The 25,874-nt window shown below is 42.8% G+C and overlaps 2 protein-coding genes across 4 annotated transcripts in view; one reads left to right on the top strand and one right to left on the bottom strand.

The window, feature by feature from the left end:
• Positions 1-3,430, bottom strand: part of LOC138740949 (histone H2A-like) — a 40,123-nt gene extending 36,693 nt beyond the window's left edge. For 2 of the 3 annotated variants that reach the window (XM_069894316.1, XM_069894317.1), the window contains exons 1-2: positions 2,988-3,429; positions 2,218-2,444 (exon numbers count right to left, since the gene is read on the bottom strand). In XM_069894316.1, the coding sequence (XP_069750417.1) occupies positions 2,218-2,444; positions 2,988-3,373 (613 nt within the window). In that variant the 5' untranslated portion in view covers positions 3,374-3,429. Of the gene's footprint in view, positions 1-458; positions 2,445-2,987 lie in introns of those variants that run through there. The other variant, XM_069894315.1, reaches the window with a different exon arrangement.
• On the top strand, positions 1,690-2,499 carry LOC138740953 (histone H2B-like). The gene has a single exon (XM_069894321.1). It carries the CDS (start codon positions 1,785-1,787, stop codon positions 2,154-2,156), a length of 372 nt encoding a protein of 123 aa, XP_069750422.1. The 5' UTR covers positions 1,690-1,784; the 3' UTR covers positions 2,157-2,499.
• Positions 3,431-25,874: the final 22,444 nt, after the last annotated feature.

The following is a 25,874-nucleotide window of genomic DNA, read 5'->3' as shown; positions in this document are numbered from 1 at the left end:
AAACCTACTTGAAGGACAAATTGGGAAGCAGGCTGAGGTTACCAGAAGGAAGAAATTTTGAATATGTGATTACAGACAATGATAATTAAAAGATTTATAACAAACATGTACATCAAACTGCAAGAGAAAGAGAATGAGGAAACAAGCTGTTAACCCAAACAAAAATGGGAACAAGATCAAAACATAAAGATAAAGAATGAAACATGGGAAAAGCTATGCTCTGGAACTATGAGAAATACAAAAAACATGAGGTTACGCATTATACAATATAATTGGTTACACATGCTATACACCACACCCCAAAAGTTAAATAAATGGGACCCAGCAGTATCAGATAGATGTTTTCATTGTAAGAAGGAAACGGGAACAACAGTACATGCAATTTGGGCATGTGAGAAAGTGGAAAAGTTTTAGGAAGATCTAAATCAGGTATTAAATAAAATCACAAAAAGCAACATACCCAAAAATCCAGAGATCTTTCTTCTAAGTAATATAAGAAGTAAAGAACTTGGACTCGATTTGGATGGAGCACAAATAAGATTTATTATGATAGCCTTAGCTGTAGCAAAAAAAATGTATTATGTCAACCTGGAAATCAGAAGATAGCCTGAGAATACAGCAATGGTACATAGAAATGAATAAATGTATTCCATTGGAAAAAATAACATCACAGTATTCGAACAAATTTGGGAACCGTACATGGAACACAACAGAGAAGTCCTACCGCGGACCTCCACCACCTAAAATGACAGGAGAAGACAAAATGAACTGACACAGTATGTAAAAGTAGATGACATAAATTTCTTGTTCATTTTCATTGTGTGATGACATTGTTAAATGGGTTTAATGTATCATATATGTTGAACGTTGAGTGGGTGGGGAGGAGGGTGAAAGAGGGAGGGAGGAAAGGGGAGAAAATGACTGTGTATATTCAAGAGGGAAATGTTTGTGTGTATTTTGGTCAGTATGGTTCATAGTGTGAAAAATTTTAAAAATTAATAAATACACATGTACACGGGAGAGATGCAATGAAATTCTCACTGCTGCAGCTTCCCAATTTCGTGGAACACACACGCTGCACATACACATGTCCACATCACACACAAACACATACATGCGCACACAAATACAATTATGATGCCATGAGCAGAAAAAATAGAAAATAATAAATGTAAAAGACAGAAGAAAAAAATGTGTAAAATATGGTTGGTCAATTGTGCAAGGGAGGAATATTCTGGAATTTTCAGATGGACAGGATTCGTCTATCTTTGTAGGCAGAGGTGAATCAGTGAGTGTCAACATGGCTTTGTTGAGGCTTCTCTGACGTGTCCAAACGCCGGGAAGTTCGCTGTGCAATGAGGACATTAAGTCTCTCTGACCAGCACCAGTGCTCAGATTAACCCCCTCAGGGGGACCACAGCCTTGTAGGTTTGCGCTCAGAAAATGCTCATCCACACATTGGAACAGTTCTACTTCCTGGGTGTAAATATCTGGATCAGATCTCCCCGCAACCTCCTGTTCCAAGGAGAAAAGCAATGATTCTCACCAGCAGTTTCTTCCTTCTCCGCCCGTCGGTGGTGGCGCTCTATGATTGGCGGAGTGGGGAACTGTGATTGGTTCATTCAAGATGTTCGTGAAAATCTGCACGTTCATTCGTCCAAATGAACCAATGATAGCTCGTACCGTTGCCATCCCACTATTAGCATAGAGCGTTGACACTGCGTATATAAACTGCACTCGGAACGGATTTCGCTCTTCCCTCGCATTAAAATCGAAGGAAGAAAATGCCAGACCCTAAAACAGCGCCCAAGAAGGGCGCCAAGAAAGCGGTGTCCAAGGCAACTGCCAAAGGAGGCAAGAAACGCAGGAGGTCGAGGAAGGAGAGTTACTCCATCTACATCTACAAGGTGTTGAAGCAGGTTCACCCCGACACCGGCGTCTCGTCCAAAGCCATGAGCATCATGAACTCGTTCGTGAACGACATTTTTGAGCGGATCGCGGGCGAGGCTTCCCGCCTGGCCCATTACAACAAGAGGTCGACCATCAGCTCCCGGGAGATCCAGACGGCCGTGCGCCTGCTGCTGCCCGGGGAGTTGGCCAAGCACGCCGTGTCGGAAGGGACAAAGGCGGTGACCAAGTACACCAGCTCCAAGTAAAGCTCCGCAAAGTGCGGGTAAACAAACCGGAAACACAACGGCTCTTTTCAGAGCCACTCACAATCTCGCTGAAAGAGTTGTCCCAATATTTCGAGATGGATTTGGAACAACCTCGGCCCTGGATGTTTGTGCTCCGGAAACCAGGTAATTCCGGACGTGCTTGACAATGTGGTTCCACTGCCCGGTCTCATCCTGGTCTCGCTGTTACATTTCTGCCCGCTGCACCGACACGGGAACTTAACCCTCTCCTTCCCGTCAGCTTGTCTCCACGAGTATTCATCCATGTCACTGAAAATAATAAAAAACGATCCACAAATAATAGATTTTCATTTTTTTCCTCAAACTATTGTATGAAATAATTTGACATGTTTTTCAAATGTCATTTTGGGGACTGTCAGTTAGTTTGGGCGCCTTTTATCGCATGTTCATTAGTGAATCAGTCCGAACTTTGATTGGCCAATTCCCCCTCCCGAATACAGACGTTTCCCGCTTGAGCACCAATCACAAGCGCCGCCTGCAATCACCCAGGAAGTACAAGGGGGAGTGCGGAGAGTTTGGTCCTTTCCAGGAAACAGTGAAATTGCCAAATTGTCCGTCATGGGGAATCGAGAGGAATAGGTAAGGAGGTTTGAACAGGCCACAGAGACAATGTCGGATCAATTCCGAAGTGAAAGATGAAGACAGAAAGGTTTGAGACAGACGGTAGGGAGGGACAAATCCACGGAGCACAATATTCCCCGCTCCCCCACAGCCGGTGTTCGCCCTGCCAGACACTGTGTGTGGCTCTGAAAAGAGCCTTTTGGGACTCAGGTCGATATTTATCACATTTACTTGCTCTTGGGATTACTGTCTCGGCCGGTTTTCTTGGGCAACAGCACAGCCTGGATATTTGGCAACACCCCACCCTGGGCGATGGTCACCCTTCCCAGCAGCTTGTTGAGCTCCTCGTCGTTACGGACGGCCAGCTGCAGGTGTCTGGGGATGATGCGGGTCTTCTTGTTGTCCCGGGCCGCGTTGCCGGCCAGCTCGAGGATTTCAGCCGTCAGATACTCGAGCACAGCAGCCAGATAGACCGGGGCTCCGGCGCCCACCCGCTCAGCATAATTGCCCTTTTTCAGATGCCTGTGAACACGGCCCACCGGGAACTGGAGTCCGGCCCGGGATGAGCGAGACTTGGCCTTGGCTCGAGCTTTGCCTCCTTTACCTCGGCCAGACATTTCCACGAACTTCTCAGCAAACAATGAAGAAATATTTTCGCGCTGGCCCTTCTTGTAGGTTCTGCAGGAATGTGGCAGGGCGCTTCTGGTTGGTGGAGCAGCGCTTCATTTCATTGGTGGAATGAAAAAGCCCAATTAGACAGATGACTCATTCACCAATGATCAAAGAACAAAATAACCGGCAATCCCCACATTTGAAAAGCCCGCCGAACGAAAAATAAGTCTGAAAAGTATCCATAAATCCGTGTGAACACAAATTACCCCTTCGCCAGGCACTCGCACTTGACACGCTCACAACACCCATGGGAAAATGTCGCCGATCGGAACAAATGCCGACTCACAGAATATAGTTGTGATCGGTCTTTTTGGGAACGGAAGGAGATTGTGGACGGGCCCCTGTTTCACAACCTGTTGTCGGAGTCACAAAAGCAATGTGAACACTTACTGTTTTGTGGATTAGAAAATAGGACTCAGGGAATTTAGAAATAGACGGCAGTCACTGCAGGGAACTCACTCCACAATTAAAACATCAGCAGAACGATAAAGTGAACATTGCTCACATTAATGCGCTCAAAATGAATAGGACTGGGGTGGGAAAGGGAAGCGAGGCAGGACTTGTAGAGCTAACCAAGAAGTCATTCTATGCCCAGAGAGAACTACGGCTCTGGAACTCACTGCCTGAGAGGCTGGTGGAGTGAGAAAGAACAACACCTGGAACCCGGAGCTGGAGCAGCATCTGATCAGCCTGAACCTACAAGGTTGTTCGCCGACTGTGGAGACGTGCGAGCAGCAGGTTTTGACGGCTGTGGGCTGAATGGCCTCAGTCCACGCCAGACATTTCTGTGGCCCAATTCCCAGTTTTCACATCTGTTTCATCAGCTGAAGAGCAGTCAGTCACACTGCCATGGACCGGGACTGACACAGAACTCAGGCTCGGGATGGGCAGCAGATTTCCTCTGTGGGAGGGAATGAGTGATCCTGATGGGCTTTGACCACAGGCCAGTCTTCACCGTATTGACACCAGTTGCTTCTTCTACACATCCCTCTGAGTCTAACCCCTACATCGCCAGGAGAGGACTGAACTGCTCTGCTACTGGATCCTTGACTGTGATCATTGATCGGTTGAAACGTACAGAATCAGTTCCACAAGAGGACAGCCGTCACCACACTAGAAATTCCAGAGGGAGCTGGTGCTCTGGACACAGACAGGCTGCGTCCCAGTCACGTTACTCAAGATTCACTATGAAACCCTGTCCCCATATCACAGGGATCATGGATTTAACACAGGTTTTATCTGTTCCTGTCCCTGAGCCTCAGCCACGGTGGGGGCGGGGGCGGCGATGCCAGACGAAGAGCCCAGAGACTGAGTGATACAGAGTGAGGGTTACCCTCCCTCACAGGAGCAGAACAGGTCATGGAACAAGTTAATGGAATCTCTTATGATGGATCAGGCAGACGGACAGTGAGTGTATACGTCAATGAAGAAAAGGTACAAGGACTGCCTAAAGAAATCTCTTGGTGCCTGCCACATTGACCACCGCCAGTGGGCTGATAACGCCTCAAACCGTGCATCTTGGCGCCTCACAGTTTGGCGGGCAGCAGCCTCCTTTGAAGAAGACCGCAGAGCCCACCTCACTGACAAAAGGCAAAGGAGGAAAAACCCAACACCCAACCCCAACCAACCAATTTTCCCTTGCAACCGCTGCAATCGTGTCTGCCTGTCCCGCATCGGACTGGTCAGCCACAAACGAGCCTGCAGCTGACGTGGACTTTTTACCCCCTCCATAAATCTTCGTCCGCGAAGCCAAGCCAAAGAAAAGAAAAGAAGAAAAGAAAGAAACGTGCCACACACGCTCATGCACACGTGCACCCATATGCACAAACACATGCACACACGCACAAGTGCGCACAGATGCATGCATGTAACCACACAAAAACGCAAACACCCACACACTTGTCAACACATAGGCGTGCAGATACAAACACATAGCTGCACATGCAGACACATAGACACACCTGCAGAGAGACAGACAAAACACACGCGTAGTCTGATCTCCCAACCTTCTGCCCGTTCCCCCTCAGATCCCTCACTGGTTGATGTCGCTCAGTTTGCTTTGTCCGATAAAAACACCCCTCGTTGATCCAATCTCTTCTCCGGCTGAAATATTGTCGTCTTGGGCAAGTGTTACGTTGAGTTTGGAGGACTGAGGAGAGGCTGGAGAGAAGGGAGCGACGCAACAGAGGAGAAAGTAGCAGGGTAAGGTTGGAAAAGTGGGAACAAACCCCCGGAATCCTCAGCTTTAAAAGAGAAACACTGAATGCGAGAAAGTGGAAGTTACGGGAAACCTACGCACCCTACTGAGTTGGTCATACCAGGTCTGGGCCCCATACCCTGGGGAAGATGGAAAGGCTCCACAGGGTGCAGAAGGGGTTGGACGGAAATAACTCCAGGACTGTGGACGCTCAGCTCTGTGGTGGGTTCCAGCTGCTGGGGTCGTTTACCCTGGAACAGAGGAGGTTGTGAGGAGATCTGATCTAGGCTTTGACCGCAGGCTCGTCCTCACCACACTGACATCCGCTGCATATTCAAAGTTCACAGTTCACACATGACATCACAAACAATATGCAGGGAAGGCAGAATTCCCTCTTACTGGTTACTCTCAACCAGTGGTTCTCAAACATTTGCTCTCAGGCTACATTCCCAGCGACCAATGACCACCACCACACACACACATTCCTACCTCTTTCCTGATATTAGATCAGGGGTGTCAAACTCAAATTCACGGAGGGCCAAAATTAAAAACTTGGACTAAGTCGAGGGCCGAACTAAATATTTATTGAAAACTTTCAACAACATCTGCATGTTTTCTCTTCTTTCAACATATGTAATGTTAAACTTTAGGATATAACTTTAGGAGGATAATGTTACAGGTCAGGAGTAGGTAGCTCAAGTTCACCCTTTGCTTGACCTGAGGGAAACCTATTTGGTCCCTGTGGAGATGTAGTCAGCATTCACAGGCTGTGTTCATTTTGGCCTGCATCAGGACTCAGCATTTCCTGCTCACTCCTCAGGCTCTAGGCCTCTATTCACCCTCGACCCACCATCCCTCTACCTGACCAGTGCTTTACCCAACCTCTACTCACCCCTCACTCCACTTGCTGTGCCTCTACCCACCCCATCCTATACACGCCCTTCTACTGCCTCTCCCCTCAACGTGTTCCTCCCTCTACCCGTCTCTCACCCTCTAATCACTCCTCCCCTACTCGCCCTGCCCCTCCCCTTTTACCTCTTCCCTATCCACCCTTCCTTCTACTCATCCCTCCCTCTAACTACCCCTCGCACCACCATAACTTCCCCTGCCCATTACTCCTCACCTACACCCTCTGCCCACCCCTGCTTACCCACCCACTCAGGTCCAGCGCGCTGCCGATCAGCCTTTGCGGACAGCCACCATCTCTCTCTTCACGTGCAGGGCCGAACCAGCTGTCCCTGGGGTCCACGCGGGTGCAAGCGCTGAAGGCCGTGGCGACCGGGAGAAGTGCGCTCGCGCTGTGGAAGGGCCATCCGGTCCAGTCGCACGGGGCTCGCGCTGCCCGGGGGCCGTGCGCAGCCTGCGATGCCCGTTGCGCCGACAGGAAATCACAGGCGCTCGCCAATCCGCTGCACCGCTTGACAGGTGGGAGAAGTGACTGGTTGTGCTGGGAGCCTTCCAACCGGCTTGCCGGCTGATGACATCGACAGACTTCTCGTGTTACAATTTCTCGTGTTACAATGGGGAAGGATGTGCAATAAAGGGGGAGGATGGTGGGGGTGACATTACCGAAAAACAGCATCGGCAGGCCACTTCTAATACATTTTTGAAATGATCTTGCTGGCCAAATATAATTATATCGCGGGCCAAATTTGGCCCACGGGCCAGTTTAACTTATGTGTATTAGATCAATGGCAAATTTAAAACAACAATTAATCTAACTCTATGAACATGCATATTTATTTCATAAATAAAACATAGTAAATCAATTTATTTAGCAATATTAAAGGGTGAGTTTACATCTCACCTGTAACTACATTGTCTTTACAGTTTTAATGGGATGGATTTGCTTGGTACAGGGATATCAGCTTCTCAACGTCAGGTTGGAAGAAGTCTAAGATCCTCGTGTTCAGTCATTTTCAGTTTGTTTTTTGCTTGAAAAGAAGCTGGGCGACTGCCCTGAAGCCTCGCTCTACTTACTAAATATGATGTTGGGAAGGCAATAAAGTACATCTTGACTTTGTTCCACAGTGCAGAGAAGCGGTCAGAAATGTACTTTTGTAATCAAAATTATTGATATGATTTTTAGAAATTTGCCTTATGGAAAATATGCCTATGTACTATTCATTAATCCATTACTATGTAACAATCTACTATGTATTTCAACTACACTCTTTAAGAGAAATATTAATGTAATTAAGTAACACCCACAGAAAAGTTGGCTAACTGCAGTAAGTGTAGAATTTGCTGACATCAAAGCCTGCTAACTTTAAAATACAAAGAGGGAAGATATTTTCATACCCAAGTTTACACAAAGCACAAGTCCAGAGAGAAAACATCAAGGTCATACATGGGAGTAACACAAGATCAGATAGGAGAAGTTAGACAGAACGAGGTATAGCGAACCATGATGGCGAATGATTTATTCTGAAACAGGCTGGTTACAAGATACGTGTCGCACAAGAAGTGATAAGCATACCATGACTGAGAAATGAACCCAGGATGAGCTAAATGGTACAGAACATCAAAGTCGAACAATGATAAGTAACTGAAAATCTGTATAATAAAGGGCAATGTCTCATAGCAACAGGCATTTCAGAGTGAATGCTTTGATTTGTCTCAGCTTTTGCTTGCAAATAAAGGCTTAAACTTTTCTGAAGAATTCTCTGTGTTTCTGACACATTTTTGGACATCAAAAAAACCACAATAGCCTCAGCTCAATGTCATTTTGGAGTGAAATGAATTCTTCCTCCAAAATTGCTGTTTCCTCATTGCTGATATCTAGGAGTGGATTGATCACCCAGACTAGTATTTTAAGCAAAAAACATCCTGAAATCTGTCAGACATGTCTCTCGGCAGCTCATCAAGGTGTACGCAATTCACTTGAAGGTCACCATCTGGTATGCTCTTCTCCATCTCCAATTCAGAGAGGATCGCAAACTGGAAGAGCTCATGACGGACTATGTTTCATTTTGTTAGAAACAGAAGTACCTTCTCAGAAATTGTTCGAGACAAAAATTGAGAACAAAGAACATTTATTATACAACAATGAAAAGTTGGGTACTTCCCCTTACCCTGGGAATACACACATACACTGGGGCTCACCCAACTTTTATACAGTTCATTTCAGTATAGGAATACCCTCCCCCTTACATTCTTCTGCCTCCTGGAGAGGTTTGGCATTAGGCAATCCCTACGTGCTGTTTCTGTGCACTTGGAGGACCAGGGGGTATCCTGTCAGTGTCTCATCATGTCATTATCCTCATTGTCCTTATTCACAACCCTGTCTTTGTTCTAATTTACACCTTCCCGACCCTCAGGGCTGTGTCCCCTTCATATGTAGAACTGGTTAATACTGTCTCTTTCTTTCTTTCTTTCTTTCTTTCTTCTTTTTCTTTGGCTTGGCTTCGCGGACGAAGATTTATGGAGGGGGTAAAAGTCCACGTCAGCTGCAGGCTCGATTGTGGCTGACAAGTCTGATGTGGGACAGGCAGACACGGTTGCAGGGGAAAATTGGTTGGTTGGGGTTGGGTGTTGGGTTTTTCCTCCTTTGTCTTTTGTCAGTGAGGTGGGCTCTGCGGTCTTCTTCAAAGGAGGTTACTGCCCGCCGAACTGTGAGGCACCAAGATGCACGGTTTGAGGCGATATCAGCCCACTGGCGGTGGTCAATGTGGCTTACTAATTACATATGCAAACCTGCTAATTCTATCCTTATCTTATTCATACTAACTCTACTTCCTACATTCTATTATCTATTGTCTATCCTTATCTCATTCAGTGAACTTGCTGATTCTGTCTAAAGGCTAGGAGATTCTTATCTTACTCAGAGACTGATTCTGCTTCCTGCATTCTAATATCCATGTCTTATCCTGTTCATACTGGCTTTTATTCATCTACCCATGTATCAATTTTAGTTTCTTCATTTTCATATTTTTATATCAGTTGTACTCATCTCTCACAATTTGAATAACTGTAACTTGAACAAAAATGTGGAGAGGGGCGATTTGACTTTGATAAGTTTAACCTCATTTTCTTGCAGTTGAACTTTGTGAATACATCTGACAAGTCAGCAAACAGAAAACAGAATTGGAGTCTTGGAAGAATTCAAGAACTGTTTTAAAGAAGGAATAAACGTCTCAGGCAGTTTCCCTTTGACAGCCATCTAACTTCTGGGTGCAACAACTCGAAACAGTGAAGAATTGAGATCAAGTGCCTTGATTTTATTTACTGCTGTGCTAAAAGTGCTTAATGATTTGTGAAGTTAACCATTTAGTTTTTTTTTGTGACCAGATGTTGCCCGAGGATTACATAGTGCACTGTAAACACACGAGGTACAGCTTTTTTTAAGAAACTGATGAAGCGATGATCACGACCCATCATCAAAGGTGCCCCATCTGTTGCACAAGCGGGATGCCTTTCTCTTTGAAAATATTTCTCAACAACATGAAATACTAACTTCCCTTTTGTATCTGTTTCTCGTTGTCTTACAAATAACAGGTCTTGAACCAAACTTTCATCTCTGATGAAACAAACAGAAGCAAGAAGCCTGGCCTGGCATTGCCTGGCAGAGTGGACTCAATGAAACTAAAAAAATCAAATATTTAAGAACTAGATAACATTAGAAGTTACAGTCAGACATAAATACATAACAATTATGACAGTTGCCGGTAACACAACAGAGCCTCTGTTTCACATGTATATGTGCATTCATGAAATACAAGTTAACACTGTCTGTTGTTACATAAATATAAATAAAGGAATACATTGTGTGCGGCTGCAGAGGAGAACAACAAAACAAAGCATTTCTAGCAAAAAAACAAATGTGAAAACCATGTAAATCAAAAGAAAACATAGCAGAAAAGCAAAAGGAAATATTGTGAGGTCCCCCAAACATATCTTTATATTATATTATAATATAAATGTACATTACAAGACTGACAATCACTTTCAATGCTCACAGACCTAGAGCCTTGGCTCTTGCAGACATGAAAATGTGATGATCACCACGGCGTCTGCTGTCTGTTGTGTGGCGCGTGTACAAAAGGAGAATTATAAACAAACTGAATGTGCACTACAGAAAAAGTATTGTCATAACTAATGTGCATGGGAAGGGTTGTTCAGAGCCCCTGAATGAGTGTTGTTTAGAAGTCTGATGGTGGAGGGGTAGCAACTGTTCCTCAACCTGGTGATGCGTCTTGTAGGACTTATACCACTTTCCTGATGGTAGCAGGGAGAACAGAATGCGTGCATGATGGGGTGAATATTTGATTGCTACACACACACATGCACACAGGATCGCTGCGCCCTTGACAGAGATTTTGACATCATCATCTCCACGGGGACAGATGTTGAGTTTGGGAGTTGTGAGGTAATGTTGCAGCTCTATAAATCTCTGGTGAGACCACACTTAAAATATTGTGTTCAGCTCTGGTTATCTCATTACAGAAAGGATATGTAAGGTAATGGACTGGGTGCAGAGGAGATTTAGCAGCAGGTTTGCTGGATTGGAAAATATGACACGAGACAAGGTGAGCAGAGCTGGGGCTTTTCCTTTTGGAGCAAAGAAGGATGACAGATGACATAATAGAGGTCCACAAGATTACGAGAGATATAGGTAAGATCAACATATAGCACCTTGTCCCAGGGCGAGAGCAGGAAACACCAGAGGACATCTGTACAATATGAAGGGAGGGTAAGTTCAGGGAAGACATCAGCAGAAAGCTTTTTTTTAAATAAATACACAAATGTGGTTGCCTGCCATACATTCCCAGGGATAGTGCTGGAGGCTGGAATAATGGGGGTATTTAAGAGACTTTTAGAAAGGCACATGGATGAAAGAAAACTTTGGTTATAAGGAAGGGAGGGTTTAGTTCTTTTTGGTAGGAACATATATGTCTGCACAACATCATGGGCTGAAGGGACTGTACTGTAGTGTTCAATGTTCTAACTGGAGGATGATAACTGGCTCCTCAGTGGAAGGGCAGCAGGGATCAGCCTGGTCATGTTCATCATCGGTGAGAAGAAACTCAGTGGAAAATGTTCGAAGGGATATTGAAACTTGGAAGGGCAGGGACCGTTTTCAGGGATGGTCAGCAGGGCTTTGTGGCTAATCCTGCATCACAGACCTAACTGAATGTTGTGAAGAGGTAACTCAGTCTGATGACGAAGGCACTGAGCTCCATGTTGCTTACACGTTGTTTGTGAGGCCTTTGACAAGATCAGGCAGGGAAGGCCTGTCTGAAAGCTTCCATTCCATGGGATCCAAGGCAAGTTGGCAAATTGGATCTGAAATAGGCTGGGGGATAAGAGGCAGAGAGTGGTGATGAGGGCTGTTTTTGTCATTGACCAAAGGTGGACACAAGGATTCGTGCTGACACCCTTGGTGTCTATGATGTGAAAGATGGGGATATCAATGGAGGAGGTTTGATCAGTATGTTTACCAATGACAGAAACATGAGTATGCCTGAGACAGTGAGGAAGGTTATTTGAGGCTGCATCGCAATGTCTATCAGTTGGAACATTTGTCAGAGCAACAACAGAGGGAATATCATCCTGACAGGTGGGATGCCATTGTTTCTGGAAGGTCAGATTGGGTCAGACATCCCAGATGAATAGTAAGGCCCTGGGGAGTGCTGATGGACAGAGTGACCTTGGGATTCAGGTCCATAGACCCCTGAAAGTGACAGGACAGGGAGATGGGCTGGGGAAGCAGGGTAGAATAATTAAACACTAGAGCATAAAAACAGGCCCATCGGCCTACCTAGTCTGTGCTGAACTATTATATCTGGCTCAACCCAATGACCTCCAACTGGATCCTAGCCCTCTGTACCCCTCCCATCCATGTACCTACCCAGTCTTTTTTCTTAAATGCCAAATCGAGCCCACAGTCACTACTTCAGCTAGCAGCTTCTTCCACATTCTCACCACTCTCTCTGTGAAGGAGTTTTCCCCTACTGTTCCCTTTATCCATTTCCTCATTCACCCAGAACCCATGTTATTGAGTTCTTACCTCACCCAACCTCAGTGGAAAAATCCTACTTAATTCCATTGCTATCCCTTATAATTTTGTATACCACTGTCAAATCTTGCCTCATTCTTCTATGGTCCAGGGAATAAAGTCCAAACCTGTTAAACCTTCCCTGGTAACGCAGTTCCACAAGTCCTGGTAACATTTTCGTAAATCTTCTCTGCATTCCTTCAATCTTACTGATATCTCTCCTGTGGTTAGGTGAGCAAAATTGTACACAATACTTCAAATTTGCCCTCACCAATGTCTTGGCAAACTTTACCATAACATCCCAACTCTGATACTCCAAATATCGATTTATGAAGACCAACAGGCCAAAAGCTCTCTTTACAACCCCATCCATCTTTGATGACACATTCAGGGAATGACAGTATACATCTCTATTCCCTGATCTCTCTGTCCTACTGCACACTACGAGTCAGAGCCACTTTCCATACAAATACTTGTATGTATAATGCTTTCAAACACCCTCCAATAGCTTACCCACCACTGACATCAGGCTCACTGGCCTATCATTTCCCTTAATATTCTTGGAGCCTTTTGTAAACAATGGAAAAATATGAGCTATCCTCCAATCCTCTGGCACCTCACTCGTGGGAAGGATATTTTAAATATCTCTGCCAGGGCCCTTGAAATTTCCACAATTTCCTCCCTCATAGACCAAGGGAACACCTCGTCAAGACCTAGGGATTTATCCACCCTTATTTGCCTCAAGGCCACAAGCACCTCCTCCTTTTAATCTGTGGGTTCCATTACCACACTGCTTGTTGTCTCACTTCTATTGACTGTGAACATCTTCTGTGTTAATACATATACAAAAAGAATCATTTTAGATCTCCTTCACCTCTTTTGACACCATGCAGAGCTGACCACTCTCATCTTCAAGAGGACCAATTTTGGTCCTTGCAGTCCTTTCGCTATTAATACATCTACAGAAGCCCTGAGGGGTTTCCTTCACCTTGTCTGCCAAAACAACTTCATTTGTCCTTTTTCCCCTCCTGATTTCTTGTTAATTTTCTTGCAATTTATTTACTCCTCGTCCCTCATTTTCACCTTGTTGTCTTTATCTGCTCTACACATCTTTCTTCTTCTCAACCAGATCCTCAATAACCCTTGCTTCCCCATGCCCATTAACTTTGCCTTTAATTCTGACAGAAACATAAACTCTTCTCCCTCAAAAATTCCACCTTTAAAAGTCTCCCAGTTACCAATCATCCCCTGGCCAGAAAACAACCTGCCCCAGTCCATGCTTATCAGATCCTTTCTTCTCCCCTCGCAATGGACATTTCTCCAATTTTGAACCTGACCCTGAGGATCAGGCCTGTCCTTAAACCTAATTATCTTAGAAATAATGGCATTATGATTACTGGACCCAAAGTGTTCCACCACATCCCTTTTTGTCACCTGTCCTACCTTGTTCCCTGATAGGAGATCAAATGTTATACACTCTCCAGTTGGATCCTCATTTGACAAATTCTAACCCATGAAACAATTTTACAGTTTGGGTGTCCCAGTCAAAATGTGCAAAGTTAAAAATCACAGACTATCGCAATTTAATGTTTCCCACAGCTTTACTCCTCAGATTCTCAGTGACTGTGGTCTATAATACAATCCCATTAACGTGGTCATCCTTTTCCTGTTTCTCAGCTCCAGCCATACAGTCGTATTCATTCAATATGTGCTGGAGAAACTTAGCAGGTCACACCCCTTCTATCGGAAATAAAGGTAAACAAAGGTTCATGTCTGATGTTTTAAACAAGTTATGAGCAAAATAGGGGCAGGCACCTGAATAAAAAGTTTGGGAGGAGGGGAGGGGGAAGAGCACAGTTTAATAGGACAGAAGTGGATAATAGATGAGACCTCTCGTCTGCCTCTCTGAGCATCACTGACCAGCAATGTCATGCTTCCCTCTTTCATCCCTCCCCTTCTATCACACCTGACACAATGGAACCCCAGATCATTCAGCTGCCAGTTCTTTTTTTTAAAACAATTTAAAACTATTAAAAACAACATAAAACCATACAAAAAAAATCATACAATAAAAATAATCAATAAACACCCCTCTCTCCCACTCCCCCCCCCCCAGTCAGCCCCCTCAAGGAGATCCAAAACAAAACCCCATAAAGCATATACAATATTTTAAGACATTTTAAGATATTTCTAAATCCGTATATTCCAAGTAAGGTGACCACATTTTAACAAAAAAAAAATTATCTTGTAAATTATGTTATTTTTTTCAATATAAATATGAGATCTCAATTCATTTATGGCAACAAGCTATATTAATCTCTTTCCAAGTAATTGCTATACATTTCCGTGCCACTGATAATGCTAAGCGAACAAAAAACCAATCAAGGAAACCATATAACCCAACAAAAAAATCTCTGGGTCTAATGGTAATTTAATTTTAAATAATTTCTCTAAAATAACCCTAATCTTTTCCCAAAATGTTTTTACCCTATCACAAGACCAAACTCCATGAAAAAAATTCCAGTATTTAACCCACATCTAAAACACAAATCCAGATTACGAAATCCATATTTTTTTCAGTTTCTTAGGAGTCAAATATAGCTGATGCAAAAAATTATAATTAACCAAACCATACCTTACATTAGTCAATTTAGTTACCACTTCATGGCACATAACCTCCCAATCCTCCTGAGTTATATCATAAGTTAAATCACTTTCCCATTTATTTATAGATTTCTCCAAATTTAGTTTATCCATAGTTTCTTGTAACAATCGATACATATCTGAAATAAAGCCCCTCCTTGGTATAGAGGAAATCAAAGATTCAAACTTTGTTAACTCAGGTAATTTCATATCCTTTCCATAGTTACCCTTATCAAAGATCTAAGTTGATAATACACAAATAAAGACTTTACTGGTATTCCAAATTTCTCCCTCAAAGGAACTGTCCCCCTTCAAAACAATCCTGAATCACTTTTATACACTGAGAATGTGATATCTTTAAATAACTGTTAAACATTGAAAAAGAAATGAGCTGATTTTGATACAACAGAGTTTGAATTGATAATTTACCCTTCGTACCTATAACATTATTTCTATTAATCCATATCAATAGTAAATGCTTTAATTCTGGCAAATCATATTCCTGCAATAAACGCAAATTCCACTTATGTATAAATTGATGAACATCAAATTCAAGAATACAAGCTAATTCCACCTTAGTTCAACTAGGAGGCTGATTAATATCCATCATTCTACTAACAAGCTTTAACTGTGCAGGCTCATAATAATTTTGAAAATAAGGCAGCTGAAGTCCACCTAATGCATACTTCCATAACAACTTCTGTAAAGCTACTCAAGCTAATTTTGCCTTGCAAAAAAATTTCCTCACTGCCCTGTTCAAATCTTGAAAAAAACCCTGTGGAAGTAAACATGGAATTACCTGAAATAAATACTGAATACAGGAAAAATATTCATTTTAATATAATTTGCTCAATGTATTAAAGTTAATGGAAGATCCTTCCATTTGATAAAATCCATTTTAATCTTTTTCAATAAAGGTACATAATTTAATTTATATAAAGACTGATAATTTGCATTCATAATTACTCCTAAATATTTAATTTTATCAGACCATCTTAATTTTATAGTAGGTTAAAATGCTTCATAATTCCCCTCCAAAATAGGCAATATTTCACTCTTATCCCAATTCACCTTATACCCAGATAACTCCCCAAAGTGAATTAAATATTTTAAAGATTGTTCTGGATATGTGAAATAAATCGATACATCATCAGCAAATAAATTAATCTTATATTCATCATTTGCAACTCTTATCCCTTTAATATTATCATTCTGTCGAATTGCCTGAGCTAATGGTTCAATGACCAACGCAAACAAGGCTAGTGACAATGGACAACCTTGACGTGTTGATCTCATTAATTAAAATGGCAAAGAGGTTTGGCCATTCGTCACCACCCTAGCAATTGGATTTTTATACAATGCTTTAAACCAACCAGTAAAAAGAGAGCCGAAATTAAACTTCTCCAACACCTTAAATAAAAAATTCCACTTAACCCGGTCAAATGCTTTTTCCACATCAAGCGCAACCCGGTTGGGATGCTATCTTCGATGCATTGATCAACATTATCAGTCTAAGAATATTATCAGATGCACATCTATTCTTAATAAAACCTGCTTTATCTGAATGCACTAACTGAGGTAAATAGTTTGCCTATTTGTCAGTACCTTAGCTATTACTTTATAGTCCACATTTAATAAAGAAATTGGTCAAAACAAGGCTACATTCAATGGATCTCCATCTTTCTTTGGAATCACAGTAATTATCGCACTTGAACAAGATTCTGGTAATGACTGATCCTCAATTATTTGTTGAAGCACATCCATAAAGATAGAAGACAAATCTTCATAAAACAGCTTATAAAATTCTACTGAAAATCCATCATCACCTGGCGACTTTCCATTTGGCATCTCCTGTACAACTTCTTCATTCTCAAAATCTGTTAACGGAGTCTCCAATTCTTTTACTTCTTCCTCTCCCAAAACCGGTAAATGTAACTTAGATAAAAAGGATTCAAAAGAACCATCATCCTGATTTCCCTCAGAAGTATATAATTTCTGGTAAAATGAATAAAATTGGTCAGTGATTTCCTGAGGTTTACCAGTAACTATTGAATTCTTTTTAACAGCAATAATAGTTCTAGATACCTGTTCCATTTGTTATTGCCAAGCTAATACCTTATGAGCCCTCTCCCCGAACTCATAATGCTGTTTAGATCTTTGAATTAAATGCTCATACTGATACGTTTGTAAAGTATTATAATGTAATTTCAACTTAGCTAATGCTGCTTTCTTATCTTCTGTAACCTTCTTCTGAAATTCCTTTTCCAACTCAGTAATTTGCTTCTCCAAAGCTAAGCTTTCCACCAAATACTGCTTTTTTAACTTTCATAGAATAACTACTAATTTGACCACATAGGTATGCTTTTAAAGTATCCCACATAACAATATTAATACTAACTGAATTAGCGTACTCAGCCAAAAATAAAGCAATCTGTTCCTTAACAAAGGTAATAACCTCCAGTTTCTTCAATAACATTAAATCTCCATAAGTTGATTGCATCACTTCTGAAACAACACAAGATATAAACAACATAGAATGATCAGATATAACCCTACTCTTATATTTAGCCTGCACAACTCTAGCCTGTAAATGTGCCGAGATCAATGAAAAATCTATTCAAGAAAATGAATTATGCCTGGATGAATAAAAAGAGAAGTCTTTTTCTGTCGGATTTATTCTCCTTCAAATTTCAACTAAATTCAAATCTTTCATCAAAGACCCCATTTGTACTGCCATCTTTGATTTCCTTATACTTTTTGGAGATTTATCCAATAATGGATTCAAAACACAATTAAAATCCCCTCCAATCAAAATATGTTCATTAGCCTGATTTAGAAAAGCCTCAGATATAAATTGATCATCGTCCTCATTAGACACATAAATATTCAGTAATGACCACTATTCTGCAAAAATTTTACAATTCACCATCAAAACCCTACCAGCAATCTCCATAAATGATTCCAACTCAAATGGTATTTTCTTATGAATCACAATCACTACACCCCGTGCCTTTGAATTAAAAGAAGAAGCAACCACATAACCAACCCAGTCTCTCTTCAAATTTAAATGTTCTTTTTCCAACTTGTAAAAATGCAATATCAACTTTCATTTTTTTTAATATAAGCCAATACACATTTATGCTTAATTGGATTATTCAATCCCTGTACATTGAAAGTTGCAAAATTCAAATTAGACATTTCTTTACCTTAAAAATATACACACTTCACACTGCTACAAAATACTGCTCCCCTTGCTAAAAAAAAACCTTTCTAAATAAAATACTAAAAAACCCTTTTTATAAAAAAAAACAATAAACTAAAAAAAATCATTTCTCCTCTTAATCTACAATAGTGTAGTAATTCCCCAAAAATCTGGGTGTGCTAAAACCCACTAGTGGCAGATGACTGTAAAAAGCTTCAGCACCATCCACCTTTCCCCAGTCAAACTATTCCAAAATTATTAATCAAACATAATTCACCCAACGATTCACTTCCCAATATGTCAGGAATCCACTTCTTGAAAAATTTCACCGGATCTGAACCTTCAATATCTTCTGGAAGACCTATTATTTTTACATTATTCGTCCGAACTTGATTTTCCAACAAATCAATCTTCTTCAACAATTCTCTCTTCTGGATCTCCCAACCCACAAAAGAATTCTCCATTTTTTCCATTTTTTCTCTATTTTGTTCCACTTGGTCCTTACACTCATGAAAAGCCTCTTCAATTTAAAAAAATTATCTTCTACAGTATCCACCGCCTTCAGACATCTATTAACATCACTTTTAACCAAATTCATATAATTCTTCACAGATGACTTTTCTTCACAAATATTATTCATTTTAACTTTCATTTCAACAAATCCTTGATTTAGCTGTGTGGACATCTGAACAGACTTATTTTCCATCTGATGGGCAATCCCTTCCAAAATAGTAAACTCAGAAACAAACCCAGGTTCTGCTACTCCCCCTTGGGGCCTACCTCTGTCTTGGGTAAACATATACCTCTCATTTTGTTCGTTTTAGATTGGTCACAGTGTTTGAGCTACTGAAAGAAAATAGACACACACACACTGAGAGCAGTTCAGTTTATACAAATGTTTATTACAAAATCTAAAGCTGATTTCAAACTACAATATGCAAGCCCTTCCCAACTATACTTATCAATGCCTGGACTGGTCCCAACTGCCGAAGCGAGGCAACGACTGCACACTTGTAGTAGGTTGTGAGGGCGCCAGTAGCAGCTTCTCCACCTCCCCCGACTGGGACGATAGGCTGAACTCTAGAAGTTCTTCTTGCTGAGAGATGTTGCCACCTCTTGGAGAGTCTCAAACTTCAGCAGCGGGACCATGGCTTATATTACCCAAAAACTGGTTACCCAAGCATCTATTCCCAGCACAGCAAGAAAGATAAGCAAGCAAGCTAGCATACTAGGTTTCTAACTAGTAACATAATTTTCAGCTTATCACTTTGAATACAATGGTTTATTCTACATCAAGGCTAGGTCTCTGACAGTCTGTGACCAAAACAAGCAGGAAGATTAAATGTTCTCGGTACACAGATGTCCTTTCTTCAGATAACAGCATCTCTGGCCCCTTGGTGGAATTTAGCTTATGCTTGCTGATTCTAAAAACAAGCAGGTTCTCAGCCTTGCAGAAGTAAAGGCTGCAAAAGTAAAAAACATGGTTTGACTCTTCCATTACACCTTCTTTAGCTACAGCCCCCAAGCTAATTTCCTCGTGTCTTGGCTCTAACAAGGCAGCACTTTCTTCCTCTTCACCTGCACTTATTGCTCGTCCAGCAAAGGTGCGGGTCTGCATCCCCGTCAACAGTGGGCTGACTTCATCAGCCTGCTGCCGTCCAGGTCCGCCCCGTCGATCGCACAGGCACGTCTTCTGACGCAGCGCTGCACGCCTCTAGGCCACCAGGCACTACAGCAGGCTCACGCAGCAAACGTCGCTTGGCCGACTCACCTGTGCGCACGGCTTCACGGGTGCACAGATCAGAGTCGGCTAAGCCCAAAATAGTGCCGGCACCATCTTGTGAATACAAGGTTGGCGCTGGAGTTATACTTAGCTAGCCTGGAGTACATTGAGTTTCGGAGGTTCCTGCTGACAACTCTGTGGCTTCAACCTGGTAAGTAGGCCTCAGTTCTTCCACATTTTTATAAGGTAATTTATTCTGTGACTGTGCCTTGGATTTCTTCACATTTGCAGTCATTTTTATTCTCTACTTTTCAGACACCTTTAACAAATAATTTTAAATTAAATTAAACTTTTAAATTCGGGTATTAATTAGTTAAACTGGGGAGAGGTGGAACTGCACGTCTTCTTTCTATGCCATCTCGCTATGCCAACCCCCCCCCCCCCCCCCCGCCCCCCACATTCAGCTACAAGTTCTGCAGCCAAGTTTCACCAATGGCCACATTGTCAAAATTGCAATTTATTGTCAGAGTACATACATAACATCACAATCAACCCTGGGATTCTCTTTCTTGGAGGCCAGACAGAATTTCTACCACTCGGTAGTCAGGTATACAGAACATCAGAGATCTCAGTGCTGAGGGCAGTGTATCGGCTCAGATTGAACACTGCCGATTATTCAGAAGACAGAGGTGGAAGAATTAACACTTTTTCAGGATGTAACTGGTATAATGCTCCAAGATTCAGTTCTGAGCCCTCAATTATATCCTGTTGAAATTCATCCCCTGAAGGAGGGGCTAAATGCACAGGGTCCGAGTATGCTGATGACAACACTGGTGGGAGGGCATGCAGTGATGAGGACACTTGGTCTCTGCAATGGCATTCAGATCAAACGGGCAAGTGGGACAAACTTGGCAAATTGAGACTAATGTGAAGTGTGAGGTCAGTTCTTCAGGGACAGGGATCACCAGGGAGATTGTGATCCAAATATAGAGAGGTTGAAGAAGGGAAAGGTCAGAGGGATCCAAGTCGTCTTCTGTACCAATCACGAAAGCTCAGCAGTAACATGCAGCAGATAGTTTTGAAGGCATGGAGTGCGTTGTCCTTCACTGCAAAAGGCTTGGTGATTGGAAACTGGGAAGTATTGTTATCAATGAACAGGGAGTTAATGAAGCCACTGCTGGAGAAGTGGGGACAGTTCTGGTTCTCTGATTTAAATAAGGATCTGCTGGCAGTGATATCCAGATATTCAATCAGAACATTGCTGGGATGAGAGGGTTGCCCTCTCACGAGGTTTGTGGGGAAGTAGATCTGGAATGTTTGGAATTCAGTAAAAATGAGGTTTGTTCTTCCTGAAACACAAGATGCTTTGGGGTGACGACGGTGTGGATGTGGAGACATTTCCACCAGTGGGAGAAACGAGAATGAGGGGACAGAGTTACAGAATTTGGAAGAGGTCATTTGAAGCTGATTCACATGGGAACTTCACAGAAGTGGGGGGGGGGGGCGAGTCTCTGGAATTCTCTAGCCCTAAACGATATGGAGCATCAGAGGCTGAGGGACATCCTGAGAGATATTTATAAAGTTTTGAAAGGCATGGACAGGGCAGACAGTCATGTTCTTTTACCCAGGGTAAATCTGTCAGGTATGAGAAGAATTTAAGTTGTTAGGGAGTTCAAAGAGGACATGCAGGGCAAGAACAGGCTGGCAGGGGTCATAGTGAAAAATGACATTAGAGTTGCATTGTACAGGCTTTCAGACATACAGGGGAATGTGCAGGGATAAGGTGGATCTATGTTATGTGCAAGCACCAGACGTTCAGAGAATTTTGCATCATGGATGCTGCCTGGATTGGAGAGAAGATCTTATAAGAATAGGTTGAGTAAACTTAAGCTTTTATCCTTGGAGCGATAGAGGATGGGAGGTGACCTGACAAAAGTGTACAAATGGTGAGAGGTGTTGATCGTGTGAATGGCCAGATATTTTTTCCCAGGGATGAAATTACAAACATGAGGGGACATAGTTTTAAGGTGCTTGGGTGCAAGGACAGGAGGGACAATGAGGTAAATTTTCACAGAGTGGTGGGTGCTGGGATGCATTGCCGGCAACTGTGGTGGATGCATGTCTAACAGGATATTTTACAAGATTCTGGATAGGTATATGGAGCTAAGGAAAAAAAAATCATCGATTAAGTAGTTGGAAAATTCCAGGCTCTTGTTGGAGTAGGTTATCAGGTTGGCAGGATATTGTGGGCCAAAGGGCCTATAATGTGCTGCAGATTTCTCTGTTCCCGTGCTGCTCTGTGGAAGCTACATCACTGGACGGATTTAAAGTGGAGGAGGATACATTTGGGAGAGATGAGGGAAATGAGGGCTCCGTGCTACTGGCTCAGAAGAGGATTTGCTGCCTGGGACAGATCAGCCATGATCAAAGTGAATGATGGGTCAGGCTCAAGGGCCACAGGAGACCAATTCCTGCTTCTGTTGTCCTGAGTTCTCTGCGGGAGGTTCTCATCTGGGACTCACTGGCTGCAGGGGGCAGGAAACAACCAATCAGGATGTTCATTATGGAATTGGACAGGCCCTTCAGAGGAAATAACCTGCCGTGCAGTAGGTGAGGGAACTGATCGGATTGATGCACTGGGAGCCAGCACAGATCTAATGGGCTGAATAGCCTACTGTGACACCACCCCCCTCAGTTCAAACTCAGCAGAGGACACAGACCGCTTTCCAACACCCAGCTCTCTGATACACAGACAGAGACTGAACAAAACAGAACACTGTTGGCCCAGAGATGGACAACAGTCACTGCACTGTAAGGACAGAGACCATTAAAACAGTCGATAAGAGCATAACATGATGGCGGAAAAGTATGCCATTGGGCCCATCAAATCAGTTTCACTATCCCTTTATAACCTGAAACATTCTATCACTCAGTCACACTCATTGTCTTCACCCCAGGCCTTTAATACCCTGAATGGGTTATTTCATTGTAATAACAGAGACCTTTACATCATTAACTGTCTTTCCAATAATCACTTCACTTCAATGGGATTGACTTGGCCAACAATGACTTAACTGGATGAGGGGATTGGATGTCATATCTCCAAATTTGCAGATGACACTAAGCTAGGAGGAGTTGTGTGCATGGAAGAGGGGGTCAGGAAGCTCCAGTGTGATTTGGTTAAATTGAGGGACTGGGCAGATACATGGCAAATGCACTACAATGTGGATAAATGTGAGGTTATCCACTTTGGTAGTACAATCCGGAGGGAAGATTACTATTTGAATGGCAATAGATTAAGAGATGGGGAAGTGCAGAGAGACCTAGGGGTACTTGTACACCAGTCTCTGAAGGCGAGCATGCAGATACAGCAGGCGGTTAAAAAGGCAAATGGTATGTTGGCCTTCATATCAAGAGGGTTTGAGTATAGGAACAAGGATACCTTACTGCAGCTGTACAGGGCCTTGGTGAGACCACACCTGGAGTATTGTGTGCAGTTTTGGTCACCTTATCTAAGGAAGGATGTTCTTGCAATGGAGGGAGTGCAGAGGTGATTCACCAGGCTCATACCTGGAATGGCAGGAATGACTTATGAGGAAAGATTGCGCAAATTGGGATTGTACTCGCTGGAGTTTAGAAGATTGAGAGGGGATCTCATAGAGACATATAAAATTCTGGCAGGACTGGACAGAGTGGATGCAGATGGGATGTTTCCAATGATGGGAAAATCCAGAACCCGGGGCCATGGTTTGAGGATAATAGGCAAACCATTTAGGACCGAGATGAGGAGGAATTTCTTTACCCAGAGGGTGGTGAATCTGTGGAATTCATTGCCACAGAGGGCAGTGGAGGCAGGTTCATTAAATATATTTAAGAGGGAATTAGATATATTTCTTCAGTATAAGGGTATTAAAGGTTACTGAACTTTAAGATCAGCCATGATCTCGTTGAATGGCAGAGCAGGCTCGAAGGGTCAAATGACCTACTCCTGCTCCTATCTTCTATGTTTCTATGTTTCTAAACACATTTGTAAAACTGTAACTACACTGTAAAATCACATATCTTAAGAACCATCACTGTTCTGCAAGGATACAACCCTTTATACAGGCAGTGAACGGTCTGGGCACCGAACTTTGCAACAGGGAGTGCACGGTCTGGGCACTGACCTTTACAACAGGGAGTGCACGGTCTGGGCACCGACTTCTACAACAGGCACTGTTCCGTCAGTACACCGACGTTTACAACAGGCACTGCGCGGTCAGGACATCGATGTTTACAACAGGCACTGCGCGGTCAGGACATCGACGTTTACAACAGGCACTGCGGGGGTTGGGACACCGACGTTTACAACAGGCACTGCACGGTCAGGACACCGACGTTTACAACAGGCACTGCAGGGTCAGGACACTGATGTTTACAACAGGCACTGTGCGGTCAGGACACTGACTTTTACAACAGGCATTGCACTTTCAGTACACACCTTTACAACCATCACTGTAATGTAAGGACAGAAAAAGCAAAAGCAGATAGAAAATACAGGAACAAGCAGATTAGGTTGTGCCTACTGAGTACTTCTCCCTTTGCCTAGGTTGAGTTTTGTTGCACAAATACTTGCACAATCACAAAATCAGTAAAGGAGTGGACTTTTACTGATTTTGTGACCTAAACATTCCTGTGGTGAACTGCGGAACCAATAATCTATCCCCGCAGTCTCCTGCAAGGACACAAATCGAGAAAACACACAATGCTGTACTACAAGGTATTGTAATGCAAGGTTCCAGGCCCCAACTGGTCTGCAGGGTCACTATTTTACAGCAGCAACCCATTTGTAGTGCAGGGAAAGACATGAACAATCCCTGATCTATGATGTCACAACCCGTAATGAGCCCAGTCTGGACAGAGAGCTCTGTACAGCCACCCCCACACTGGAGGAACACAGACCTATACAATCTAGCTCGTGAAACCCGGACACTGCCCATTTGAAGAAGTTTGATATATACAAACATAGAAAAATAGGTATTGGAGAAGGCCATTTGGCCCTTCAAGCCTACCATGCCTTTCATTATGATCATGGCTGATCAGTACCCGGTTCCTGCCTTCTTGCTATACCCTCTAATCCCCTTAGCCACAAGGATGAAATCTAACCTCCTCTTAAATATTGATAAGGAACCAGCCTCAACTACTTCCTGTGGCAAAGAATTCCACAGATTTACCAATCTCTGAGAGAAGTCCTAAAAGAGTTCTCCCTTATCCTTAAACCGTGACCCCTTGTTCTGATTTTCCCAGCATTGGAAACAACCTTCCTGCATCTAGTCTGTCTAATCCTTGAAGAATTTTATTTATTTCTATCAATCCCTCAATCTTCTAAATTCCAGTGAATACAAGCTTAGTCAATCCAATCTTTTTCATATGCAAGTCCTTCCATTCCTGGTATTAATCTAGCGGACCCTCACTCCCTCCATGGCGTGGATGTACTTCTTCAGATAAGGAGAACAAAACTGAGCACAGTATTCCAAGTGTGGTCTCACCAAGGCCCTGTACATCTGCAGTAGTACTTACATGCTCACTTTCAATGACTGATGAACTGTGACACCCACATCTCACTCCATTTCCCCTTTTCCTAAACAGATAATATTTAGATAATAATCCTCTTTCCTGTTCTTATCTCCAAAGTGGATTACCTC

The sequence above is a fragment of the Narcine bancroftii genome, chromosome 8, assembly GCF_036971445.1.
Source record: "Narcine bancroftii isolate sNarBan1 chromosome 8, sNarBan1.hap1, whole genome shotgun sequence".
Lineage (NCBI taxonomy): Eukaryota > Metazoa > Chordata > Chondrichthyes > Torpediniformes > Narcinidae > Narcine > Narcine bancroftii.
This window is presented reverse-complemented; position numbering and strand designations above follow the sequence as displayed.